The sequence below is a fragment of the Castanea sativa genome, chromosome 12, assembly GCF_040712315.1.
Source record: "Castanea sativa cultivar Marrone di Chiusa Pesio chromosome 12, ASM4071231v1".
NCBI classification, from domain to species: Eukaryota; Viridiplantae; Streptophyta; class Magnoliopsida; order Fagales; family Fagaceae; genus Castanea; species Castanea sativa.
The window spans coordinates 7,027,857-7,041,818 of NC_134024.1; the positions used below are offsets into that span (position 1 = coordinate 7,027,857).

Consider the following 13,962-nt stretch of genomic DNA (forward strand, 5'->3'; position numbering starts at 1 on the left):
TAAGTTAAAAAAAAGTCATATATTTGTATATTTTATTTACTCTTTGTATATACTTATAATTTGTAATATAATTCTACAATCTAAATAAAATTGAAGAAAAAAAAGAGAAAATTTTATGATATTTCGATATATAAATTTTAGAGGCTCATAATTTTTAATTTTTATTCAATTTTAGTAAAAAGGAGATTCATTCAACGAGAAATTTTAGGGCACATACTTTTGCATAATTTTGTGCTATAACTCGTTATATGGCAAGTTGTAATTGGTTAGATTGTGTTAATGGGCTATATAAAGATACACTTTAATTAATTACAACTCACTACATGCCGAGTTGTGGCCAAAATTATGTAAAAGTGTGTATTCTTAACATTTCTCTTATTCAACTAAATAGAAAGTTCAAGACAGGGTCTATTAAAGTACAATCCATAATAGTTCGACAGGTAGTTATCCAAAATATAAGGAAGTTGAAAATTAGAATACGGCAAAAAATCAGTCAAGCTCACAATTTTGCACACCTTTATTGTAATATAAAAAAAATAGAGATGCTACGTTCACAATATTTTTACAATATTTTGACAACAAATTATAGATAGTTAGTTATTATTGGTTTAAATTTGAACCTAACATTAAGATTATTTTTTTGCCTCAACCATAATAACCAGTAACAACTTGCCACTTAAGATTTGTTGTAAAAATATTGTGAAAATATTGTAGACATATCATTTCTCATAAAAAATTATTTTAACTTCCTATTTTTGGAGAAATTACACTTTCCACCCTAAGCTATATATTTGATTACACTTTAAAATATAAACTTTTTGAATGTACGTTTTGTACCCTAAACTATAGTTATTGTTACACTTTACACCTCGACATCAATTTTTTTGTGTGTGAAAATTATACTTTTCCACCCTAAACTATACTTCTGACTACACTTTGTATTATAAACTTTTCGAAGGCACGTTTTGCACCATAAATTATAGTTATTGTTACACTTTACACCTCGACATCAATTTTTTTTTTGGAAATTATACTTTTCCACCTTAAATTATACCTCTGACTACACTTTCATTATAAACTTTTCGAATGCATGTTTTGCACCCCAAATTATAGTTATTGTTACACTTTACACCATGAAATCAAGTTTATCATTAATTTGGACAAAAAAAATTGGCATTATGTAAAAAAACTTAATTGCCCATCTTCTCAAAAATTTAAAAACAAAAGATAAATTACACTTTATCACCCTAAACTATACTTTTGATTACGCTTTGCACCCTAGACTGTGAACTTCCATCCAAATTTAGAGCAAATTTAATGTAAGGATACAAAGTGTAACACATGTATATTTAAAAAGTTTACAGTGCAAAGTGTAATATATGGTATAATTTAAGGTGGTTAAGTGTAATTTTTTATTTTTGTTAGGAGGAGAAAATTATTTTACAATTAAAAAAAAGATTTTAACATAAAAAACTTATATTAAAAAAAGGTGTGAGTGAGTGACACATGTAATTAACTAAAAAATTACAGACTAGTATTAAATTAAATAAATAAAGAAATAAAAAAGTGTACACAAAGATCCATTTTGGTAAGTTCGTAGGGACAGAAAATACAAAGACAGCCTATTCTCGAAATCTCGTAAATCGGGCCGGCTCAGTTCACGAACATCGAAGAACCTTAATTCTTCTTTCCTGTTTTACCCCTGCCTCTTTTACATTTTTATTTATTACACTCACATAAAAAAATTTATATAAAACATAATAATATATTATTATACTATATTATAGTACTTAGATTTACATGTTTCATTGTTTTTTGGACTATTATATATACATATATTATATATATATATATATTATATATATATTTTTCCATTTTATTTCGTTGCTCTGCTTCCTCTGCTTCACACAAGGACAGAGACAGAGAGAGAGAGAGAGATAGACAGAGAGAGAGAGAGGAAGAGAGAGTCTTAAAAAAAAAAAAAAAACTCCAAATTTCCATGGATGTTTCGATCTATGTCCTCCTCAGTATCAAACGAATCTCTTAGAAACAAACCCATGTAAGCAAATTTTCTTTATTTCACAGAAAGAATATCACATTTGTTTTTATAAAGAAGTTTTTGTTTGTTTTTTTGTTTTTGTTTTTGTTTTGGGGCTTATGAATGCGTGTTTCTGATTCGTTTCTTCAGCTGTAATCATATGATCTTTGATTTTTGTTAATGGGGTCCTGTTCTCTTTGTGCTGAGAGCTGTATTGGACCCTTAATTCACTGCAAAATTCTGGGTTTTTATTGATTTTTATTTTTTATATATTTTATTTGGGGGCTTGTTTGTGAGGTAAAATCATGGGTTTTTTATTTAATGTGTGGAGGACCAGGTTCAATGTTTGTGGATTGGGATCCATGTTGGATCTCTTGGTTTTTGTTTTTATAGTTATTGTTATCATTGTTGTTTGATTTAATATAATATTTCTGTTAAACTAATCTTGGATTTTGTGTTTTTTGTTTTTTTTTCTCCTTTTTATTTTTTTTATTTTAGTTCTTTTATGAGGGGTTGCTTGTTTGGAGGGGATTGAGGATTTAAGCACATTGCCTAGGACTTATAATGTTGGTACCTTGAGGTTGGGTTTCATGGGTTGAACTCAAAGAATAATGGGAAGCTCTAGTGAAGATGAAGAAAATCGATATTTTGATGCTCTAGAGGATATAGCATCAACATCAAATGTTAGTCCTGATGGCAATGAGATATATGAGTCTAATTCTAGTGTTAACATTCGAGTTTTGGATGGTTTTCCTTATGACATATGGATTCGGAGCCCGGGAAGTGTTAGGGAGCGTCGGAGCAAGTTTTTGGATTGGATGGGAATGAGTTTGGATCGCATTGCACATGGGAATTCACTAGATGTATGTAAGGATGTACAGGAAGAAGTGGTTGATAGGATTAGAGAGAATAGTGGGGCTGTGTTGAGGAACTCACGTTTTGAAGATGAGTTTTGTTCAAGTCGGTCTTCAATGACTTGTTGGTCTGAAGATGATATGGATTCTTATGAACCTTTTAGCTCAAAGGAGAACTTAGTAAGCCAAGATGGGAATATTGATAGGGAAGCAAGTTCAGACCAGTCAGTAAGGGCTGAAGTGTCTCGGAACACTTTTGGGTTATCCCTCTCATTTAAACGACTGAAAAAGAAGGATGTTGAGGGGACTAACAACTTGGTGGGGTCAGTGAGGACACCTAAGAGGGGTTGGTTAAGTAGATTGCGTTCCATGACGTGTGTTGTTGATAGTCAAGACGAAGCTAATCAACTGAGACCTGGTGACGAAGATGCAATTCTACAGTCTAGGGTTCAGAGAGTTAAGGTCCGGCAATGCAAGAAACGGTTGAAAGAACTCTCTGCTCTTTATATGGGGCAAGATATCCAGGCGCATGATGGTCCAATTTTGGCAATGAAATTTAGTCCCGATGGGCAGTATCTTGCAAGTGCTGGTGAAGATGGGATTGTGCGATTGTGGCAGGTGGTGGAGGATGAGAGATCTAATGAACTTGACATTCCAGAAATAGACCCATCCTGCTTATATTTCACAGTCAATCATCTCTCTGAATTGAAACCCCTCTTTGCTGATAAAGAGAAAATGTGTAAAGTGAGCAGCCCGAGGAAATCATCAGACACAGCATGCGTAGTTTTCCCCCCTAAAGTTTTCCGGATTTTGGAGAAACCATTGCACGAGTTCCGCGGGCACAGTGGTGATATATTGGATCTCTCATGGTCTAAGAATAATGTAAGTAAATTATTTGAGTGCCAATTTAATTTTATGGATTAAGTGTAAATGTTATTGATTTTCTTGAATGTGATGTTTATTTTGATGTAGTATCTGCTCTCATCATCAATCGACCATACTGTTCGTCTGTGGCAAGTGGGATGTGATCATTGCCTCAAAGTGTTTACACATAGTAATTATGGTGAGCTCCTTGATGTTTCATTGTTTCAACCTAAAATCTATTTTGTTAGTTAAGGAACCAGCCAGAGCTGGATAAATGTTGGGGCAGTGTCCCGATGTTATTGTTTTATTATGCTGGAGTTATTGTTGCTGATTTTTACATTATGCTGTGATGCAGTGACCTGTGTTCAGTTTAACCCTGTTGATGATAATTACTTCATCAGTGGTTCAATAGATGGAAAAGTTCGTATTTGGGCTATTCATGGTTGTCAAGTTGTTGACTGGACTGATGTAAGAGAAATTGTCACTGCAGTGTGCTATCGCCCTGATGGGCAGGTTTGGTGATTTTCTTGCTCTTTTGTCTTATAGATAGGATCATCAATAGTAAGTGATGCTATGTTAACGTCTCCTTGTTTCTGCCACAGGGGAGCATTGTTGGCTCTATGGATGGAATGTGCCGCTTTTACAATGTATCAGGTATGCTAGTTGATAAGTACTTGCACCCTGGCCATCCTTTTGCTTTGCTTCCTTTGTATAAGTTGCAGTTGTTTGAACAATTTTTTTTGTAGGATATTGACAAGTTGTGTGATAATCCCATCTGTGTGCTGTTTTTCTAATTTGTCATTATGTTTGAATGATACTATCTTAGCACTTCTCGGTATTACGTTAACATGATTTGTTGTTTATCACACACAAAAAAAAAATCAGTACAAAAAATGTGGTTGGGTAGTTTTTAGATTTAAAAGGGGTTTGTTTTATGCAAAGTAGCCTTTATGTATTGATGGAGATTCCAAATGTAGAAAACTTTGAGCTGTTTTCAGAAGTTCCAGTTAACAAGGTCTTGTTACTTTTTAGTCTATGAAATAGAAGAAAGTTTTGGTAGGCATGCATATGGAATCCTCAGAGCAAAGTAGCCCAGGCACTTTCTGAAAGATTGGAGATGCTCTTTTATGTTAACAGTGACAACAAGAAACTTAAGCTGCTTAAGATGAAGCTGATGTGAATTACATCGTTCTACCAAGAATAATTTTTTGCTTCAATTATATAGTTACCTTGGAATTTAAATAATATTATTAAGTTTTGAGGCAGTTTAATTCTTTTTGAAATGGAACTAGTGTAGTCTGTATCTCCTAGTCTGGAATTGTTGACTTTGACTGAAAATGTTATGATTGACACTGGCTTTATAATTATGTAGTTGAATCACTTTTTCACCTTGGATGTTATTTATAGGTTCAATTAATTCATTCTCTGTTTTTCTTGGATCAGATAATCACTTGCAATTTGATACCCAAGTATACTTACACAGTAAGAAGAAACCACCCTGCAAAAAGATAACTGGCTTCCAGGTAGTTTTTACTTGCCCACGTTTTTTTTTCTCCTTTCGGCTGTCTCTTTTATTTATCTTATTTTACTTTTTCATTTAAGAAGTGCAAACTTCCTAATCATATGATATTTCCTTCAGTTTTTTCCACACGACTCTAGCAAAATAATGGTAACCTGTGCTGATTCACAAGTCAGAATTCTTGATGGGCTCAATGTGATTGGCAAATACAAGGGTATGTTGTTGTTCCTTCATCTGTTTTCTTTGAATTAGTCTTAAATTCTAGTTTTTCTTGGTTTCTGATATTGAGGCCCTTTAGAGGCTGCTTTTGTCCTATGTAAGCTATGAATGATAGATTGGTGTATGTTAACAAATTTAAAATTCTATTTACTGTGGAATTTATGTTGGGAAACCTAAATTACCGTATGACATGATAGTGTACAAGCATTATGATATCTATCTCCTTGTTTTTTAGTGCTGCATTTAGTTCTGATCTAAATGAGGGCTTTGTTCTATTTTGCTTTCCCTTCTTAATGAAATTTTAAATTTTCTCTCTCTCTCTTTAGGCCTTCGCAATGCGGGAAACATTATATCTGCGTCTTTCACTTCAGATGGGAAACATATTGTTTCAGCTTCTGAGGATTCTAATGTATATTTATGGAACTGTAGTCAGGAAGAGTCTGCTTTCCCCCAACCCAAAAATATAAGATCTTTTGAGCACTTCTCTATGAATGCATCTGTGGCGATACCTTGGTGTGGTCTGAAATGTGGGAACTCAGAAAATAGAAGGCAATATCAAGTCTTGGATGAGAATCTGGCAGAAACTCCGTCCTTCGCTTCACCTGCTTCTTTTGTGCTGAACCAAGAATTCTTCTTAGAGTCTTTTCCCAAGGGATCTGCAACTTGGCCAGAGGAGAAGCTTCCCACTTCAAGCCCAACGGCCAAGTCAACTACATTAAATAAATCTCAATACAAGTTTCTGAAAAATTCTTGCCAGAATATACCCAGTTCTCATGTGTGGGGTCTGGTTATTGTGACTGCAGGCTGGGATGGACGGATCAAGTCATTCCACAATTATGGGTTACCAGTATCTGTCTGAAATCCTAGTGGCCTGGCAGATGGTTTCCACTTTCCAGAGAATCATAATTCGGATAGCTTTGTTTGGGCACTAAATAAGACCCTTCTTTGACTACCACATGCTGCATATCTAATGTTGGGAAAGCGGACAAGTGACTTTATGCTTGGTAGCATCAACCGTCACAACAGGTTCGGTTTCAAACATTTGGTAGGCATGTGTAGCATGGATGATTTTGAGAATTTTGTGTTTTTCCAGAGGGCCCCTTCTCAGATATCATTTGTTCTATTGCGGATTTAGTTCATGACAGGTGGCACCAGTTCCATGGTTGCAATATATAACCTGACCTGTAATCAGCAAATGGCTGAGGTTAGCTTATCTGGTTACTTTGCTCAATTTTGCTACCTGATTTGTTAGTCTCAGAAGTTTTGTCTGCCGGCCCAGCAAAAAGGTGTGAAGTCGTGTTAGGAGAGGCCAATTTGAGATGTTTATCCATGTATAATGCAGGTGCCTGTGGGGCCTTGTATAACCATTTTCCTTTGTTCTCTAAATACAAGGAGGATTCCTGAGCTGGTGGTTGGAGTTCATTTGGGAAAAAAAATGGTGGGGAACTTGGCCATGATAATGTCTTAGCTGCTTTCAATGATTGAATTGCTTGTCTGCCATTTGCAGTCACTCTCATGGTAGGGCCAGTCTTAACTGGAGCTGGCGGTGGGAGTGCATGGCCGGCCATTTTTTTGCAAATTGGATTTACAATTGCTGACCCAAGTGCTTGAATGCAATACATCGATGCCTGGTTTCGTAGGATGTTTCAGTCTAACTTGTCACTCTGCTTGAATGGTGATTACCTCTGTTGTTTTGCTAACAGAACTTGCAGATGTTACTCTCAATTTTTAGCCTAACCCCCCCACCTTGCCAGTGGTATTTATAAGCTCAAATAAAATTGCCTTTTGAGTTTAGTATAGCATATATGTAACTGTAATTTCCTCGTGTACATAGAACTTTTTCAGTAGTTCTTTACATGTTTACACTTGTAGCATAATGGTTAAAAGGCAATAAAAAAGTAAAAAGAATCAAGAATATTGGTTTTGCATTTCTGCTGCTTTGTATGGTGAATGATGGAATCTTTCAATTGGCACTAGGCTCTTTGGATTCCTCTTTCTAAGGGCATTCAAAATTGGCTTGAGTTATAGGTACTGTTGGGAACAAGAAAGAGCTGCCTAGAATGCCTCATAAAATCTTTGGTTTCAAATCCAAATTTATTAATTGTTACTTGCTGAGGGTACCTGTCTTGTGGGTATCTCCAAAAAGAAAAAGGAATACATATATATAATTGAAGTTATAGAGAGAGAGAGAGAGGGAGAGAAGTGGGTTCATGAAGAAAGGCTAGAAGATATAGCTCGAGAAATATGGTGATGCCTTCTTCTGAAGAGATTCACTTTTTATAAACTATTGAATTTGGCCACTTTTGCTTTTAATCTCTATTTTTATTGGCTTCTTGACGTTTTTGGTCTTGGATGTTTTTATTTGGTCTTCCATATCATTATTGGCTTCTTTTAATCAGGTTGAAATTTGCAAACAGTGTTTGCACAGATTGTTTTTGCATTTTTAAAATTTTTTTCATTTAAATTCAAACGCATTGTCCAATGCACTTGATAGAAGTTTTGTCCTTCCACAGGACAATAAAATTTGATGTGACCCAAAGAGTAAACTTAGGTCTATTTCTTTAAGTGTTGTACTTTAAAGTTCCCTAAATAAATTAAATATACGTCTGTTTTGACAATTGCATCATAAACAGTGTTCTTTTTTAAGAACAATAAAATCCAACACATTCAATTGTTTAAATTTAATTGGAGAATCTTAAGTACAATAATTAAGTTTGTTGTTTTCTTTTATTAATAATTTAACTCTAAGTGGATTTTGAACTACCATCTTATTATTATAGAACTGAGGAAAATGCGAGTTTAATTAAAGTAAATATTGAACATCAAAAAATTTTCTAAGATTTTTCTTGAAATATATATCACTTGAGGTATGTATATATATTTTTGGTACTTTATCTTACGGTTCTCAATTAAATTCAATTGCATAGTTTCATAATTTCTATAAAAAAAAAATGAGACTAAGGAAACTGATGTTAAGTTTGGCCTCAAAAAGATGATGTTCAAATGGGATGATCATCACCAAAGAAAGTGGTTAGCAACTCTTAAAAACAATCAAATTCATTGTGATTAATACTATTTCAGAACTAGCACAATGTATTGCAGAATAATGACGGCGCATAGAAGAAAAGAATCTACGTTATCAGAGTAAAAGCAAGCAAGACGCTTTGTTTGAAAAACAAAAAAAATGAAGTGACTGATTTTGATTGAAACAGCATGATGCCAGGCTTGCTTAGTCGTAAAAAAGTTACATGAAAAGAGCAAAATAATGAAGGATTGAAGACATTTAAAGGCGAAGGTACCAAAACTAGGGGACAGTAACAACAAACATATTGTCTGATTAGTTTTAAGGTACAAACATTAGTTGCTTGCAGGCTTAGCTGTTACAGTCTTACAGACTCTTTTCAATGTTTTCAATGTACCAAAAAGTAGTAATTTATTGGTGATTATAATTTATTAGACAGTGTACCTCTTTTTTCTTTGCTTTAATTTCTTGCTGTTGGGCTATACCTACCAATCTATAGAACAAAGTATGTGTTTAGGAACATTGATGCAAAGACTTGAAACTGTGATTTGTGAACATCCTTAAGGCAGGACAAGAAAGATGAGTCTTGATCAGCTTGACAAAGCTTATGTTTTATGAGATCTAAATGTCAATCCTCCGACAAAGTACCATATGACCAATACTGTCTCTTTCTAGCTTATAATCATAACCATTATTAACCTATTAATTTGTTGAAAATTTAAGTTTGTGTTTATTTTGTTGTACTTCCAAGAGAATCCTTCCCCCATATGGATGATAATATAAAAAGAAAAAAAGTTATACAACTTGTTGGGCATGAAAGGAGATGATAAAATATTAATCCTCATACAAAATTTGTGGGTCATTTAGTAGAAAGCATTGAGGCCCAGATAGTTCTATGTTAGTCTTGCAATCAAGATGTAGAAGAAGGCCCAATAAGCCCATACAACTAAAAGATCAAACTCAATGCAATTTGCACTTAGATTACACAAGCAAAGTAAGAAACATGGATAAATAATGCCAATTTATGGAAAAATAAGTCTAGTGACATTTTTTTTTCTTATACAATTTGTCGAAATGAAATGCTGTGATTGATGTAGAAAAAAATGGAGTTAATGGTAATTTTGCACTAATCATAACTTATCACCTTTGAAAATTGTGAAAAAAAATTATGTCCTCAGCATTTTTTTCCCCTTTAAAAAATAACATGATTCTTTCTTAAATGGTTTAAGACTACAAAGAATAAGTTATGACACAACCTTAGGAATTTGCTTCTTAGAAAAGTTGAATTATAATAAGCACACTAAGAGACTTGTAGCTTAATTGATATATTTTTTTATGTTTCCGATAGAAATGTCCAGAATTAAAATCTCTTGTTGCCCGTCAACTATTGAATTAAAAAAAAAATTCTTGATAAGAATATTGGGTAAAGCCCATCTTAGAAGCTTTTGACCACTTGGTAAAAAAGAGAAGTATGAATGTATGATTCACCAAACTATTTTACAGCCTTCATTAATGCTTCACAAAATAAAGGCCCATTCACCTATTTTAGGCCCCATGTTCTCCATATAATTGGAATTCTGAACTCTGAGCCTGAAGTGCCATGATAAATAAACAGTGGAATTATTAATTCATTCATCCAACTATTAGAAAATTTAAGTATTATTTTTATTTGTGTCAATGTTATCCTTCAACTTTTTTAAAAATCAAATGATTCCAAAAAAGTAAAATAAAATCAGGCTGTTTTCTTTACTAGGTCTCCTCTGTGTTAAAATCTTAACATAATTATATTATTTGACAGTAGTATTAAAACTGGGATGAAGTGTGTATCTAAGACTATCTTGACTAGTAGATCAGTCCAGTCATGCAGTCTCTACATGAGGATAAATTGGTGGAAATGAAGCAAGAAGACAAAAAAAAAAAAAAAAAATGATTCACTGATTACAATTCTCTCTTGGGGCTTTGTGAATTATTATATATAAAGTAAGAGGAGAATACATCATCAAACATTGAAAAAACACAATAATCTCAGGAATCCAATTCCTTGCAATCTTCAAAACCAGTGAGCCCCAACAAGTTCCAATCGAAACCAATAAGAGCATTATTGAAATTGACATATGCTTTGTGAAATGAAATTGATCATAACGTACATGTCCTCTACTTTTGTTGCTTTTTGCTCAAAATCCCCAATGTTGAATTCTTCTTTCACACTATTGTTTCTGGCACTTACCACTTGGGTGGTTCACAACAAATCTCCAATCAATTAGACCAAAGTAAGAACCTATAAAAGTCTTCCACCATGGCCAACTTAGCCTTCACAACACTAATGGGATAGATATATCAGATTAAGATTTGAGTCATACTATATTGTTCCACATAACTCTGTGTAGAAACTAGCAGTGTGGTAACACATGAGTTTGTTCTAGGACTTTAACTTTTTATGTCACAACTTTGTCACAACACTAATGTGACATACTGTAAGTAGTTTATTATTTTCACTTGAGATTATTATTTTTTTCTCTACCACTCACAGTCTCTCACTTTAGAGTTTTGTGACAAATAGTTATGAAAAAAAAAAGTTGTGGTCCTAAATATTCTCGGTGCCACACTGCTATTTAGGATAGCGTGCCTTGGCTTCTGCAGGTTGGGGCCCAAGAAATGCCCTTATAATAGCCAAGATTGCCAAGACCATGAAAACTAAGCCTATCATTGTTAGTACAACGCACATTGGAGGAGATATATTTTGTAGTGGGGAAGCAGCAACCAGTGTAGGTTGCAGTATCAGTAACATGAAAAAGAGAATAATCTTCACAATTTGCCCGCAAATGCTATGTCTATTACCCTATTCAAAAGAGAAAGATAATGTTACTAGCCATGAATAAATAAAATTATACAGAATAAAACAATCTTTTAAGTCTTTTGTCAGAAACTTTCATCTTTCCCCTGCAACTTGAAAAACTAGAATAACTCAGATTAATAAATAGGCTAAAATGCAAAACAGATCTTCTAAATTTTACTAGAATTTATTTCAACATTCTAAGTTTCATGTTTATTCAATTAAAGTTTCTTCCTCAAATTTCATTAATTATTATTTTTTAAATATTGAAAATATTTTTATATCATTAATTGCATTTTTTTAAATTAAAAAATATTTAAGAAAAAAATTAACAATTTGGACAATTAACCACAATATTTAACAAAATTTGATAGAGATGCTTTAATTGAATAAACTTGAAGCTTAAAGGATTGAAATGAATAAAAGCAAAATTAGATGACTGAAATGAATTCTAGTGAAACATAGAAGGTGAATTTTGTATTCTAACCTAAAAAATAATACTTACTCAATTTTCCCCATGAATAAATAAAATTATATAGAATAAAACAATCTTTTAAGTTTTTTGTCGGAAACTTTCATCTTTCCCAGAGTTTCTTGAAAAAGTAGAATAACTCAGGTTAAAAAATAGGCTAAAATGCAAAATAGATCTTCTAAATTTTACTAGAATTTATTTTAGCCTTCTAAGTTTCAAGTTTATTCAATTAAGGGTTTTTTTTTTCTCAAATTTCATTAATAATTTCTCAAGTTTAAATCATTAATTGCATTTTTTTTGAAATTAAAAAATATTGAAGAAAAAAATTAACAGTTGGGACAATTAACCACAATATTTAACAAAAGTTGATGGAGATATTTTAATTGAATAAACTTGAAACTTAGAGGATTGAAATGAATAAAAGCAAAATTAGAGGACTGAAATGAATTCTAGTGAAACATAGAGAGTGAATTTTGTATTCTAGCCTAAAAAATAATACTTACTAAAATTTATCCATGAATAAATAAAATTATACAGAATAAAACAAGCTTTTAAGTCTTTTGTTAGAAACTTTCATCTTTTCCCCTGCAACTTGGAAAAAGAGAATAACTCAGATTAATAAAACAGATCTTCTAAATTTTACCAGAATTTATTTCAACCTTTTAAGTTTCAAGTTTATTCAATTAAGGCTTCTTCTTCAAATTTTATTAAGTATATTTTTAAATATTGAAAATATTTTTATATCATTAATTGGATTTTTTTTAAATTAAAAAATATTGAATAAAAAATTAACAATTTGGACAATTAACCACAATATTTAACAAAAGTTGATGGAAATGCTTTAATTGAATAAACTTGAAACTTAGAGGATTGAAATGAACGAAAGTAAAATTAGAGGACTGAAATGAATTCTGGTAAAACATAGAAGGTGGATTTTGCATTCTAGCCTAAAAAATAATACTTCCTAAATTTTCCAATGTCAAAGTTGTACTTGTACTTTTAGCTATAAATTTTGATCAATACTAGTTCATATAGGGAATATAAAGAAATATAGAAAATCATGACCTTGAGTCGCAAATTTGGAACAAATCGACGGAATGATCAAATATCTATTTGTATTTTAGAAAGCCCCAAATTTTCTAATAGGACATAATGGGCTCTTGCTTGAAATTTTTTCAGTTCATCATAAGAGTGGAGGAAATTTTATCTATAAACTCATGGGCAATAAGAACTGAGTTAACTAAATTGTTTCAAAGAAGATATACAATTCTACATATTCAATGTACACAAATTTTCAAAAAAAAAAAAAAAAAGAATACAATTCGACCATTTTTTTATTATATTTGAGATAGAATTATACTCTACCCTAATCCAATTGTACATGTGTGTGAAACTTACTCTTGAAAATTAGAGTCTCGACCCTTATCCCCCACACCTCACAACAGAGGAGTGGAAGAAATTTTATCTATAAACTCGCAGAGGGGAGGAATAAGAACTGAGTTAATTGAATGGTTTGCACTTACTTCAACGATGGAGCTAATTATGACTTGCAGATAGTCCCCAGTCATGTGGTTTCCCATAAGACAAATCGATGAAAAAGAAGCTGAGGAAGAAGAGGAGGATGATGATGATGATGAAGAACTCATGAATCCAGAGCAGCAGAGCACTCAAAGAGGCTTTTATTGGTTTTATATAGAATCGAACATTCATGCGTATCTGAAGCAATCAACTATTACATCTTGGATAGTTAGGAAAAGCAGAGTTGAATGGTGGAAAATTAAAATCCCAAGAATCAATTCCAATAGTCTTAAAAATCAAGTTTAATTAATTAATTCATTAATATAGGCTTGGCATAATTATTATTCTTGTTATCTGGTAGTGTGGTTAGTGAGACTGCTTGGAGATATTCCAATTGATAGGTTAGATTAGTATAACATGTAATTTAACTTATAAGTTTAAGCTTACGACTTTGAACTCAATTATGTTATATTAACAACTCATTCTTGTCAGTATTATTCTTATTCCAACAGGGTAAGTGACTATCCATACAATCACTAGAGATAGACCACCTTAATATTAATGTGAGGTTTATTTGTGTGAATCTAATATAATGGCAAGCCTCAATGGGAGGGTTTGAATGA

At 32.5% G+C, this 13,962-nt stretch overlaps 1 protein-coding gene across 1 annotated transcript; it reads left to right on the forward strand.

Annotated features, from left to right (window-relative positions):
* The first annotated feature begins 1,860 nt into the window (after window positions 1–1,860).
* On the forward strand, window positions 1,861–7,422 carry LOC142619725 (uncharacterized). The gene is made up of 8 exons (XM_075792970.1): window positions 1,861–2,059; window positions 2,537–3,774; window positions 3,865–3,955; window positions 4,112–4,269; window positions 4,359–4,410; window positions 5,200–5,279; window positions 5,396–5,489; window positions 5,821–7,422. Exons 2-8 carry the CDS (start codon window positions 2,650–2,652, stop codon window positions 6,351–6,353), a joined length of 2,133 nt encoding a protein of 710 aa, XP_075649085.1. The 5' UTR covers window positions 1,861–2,059; window positions 2,537–2,649; the 3' UTR covers window positions 6,354–7,422.
* Window positions 7,423–13,962: the final 6,540 nt, after the last annotated feature.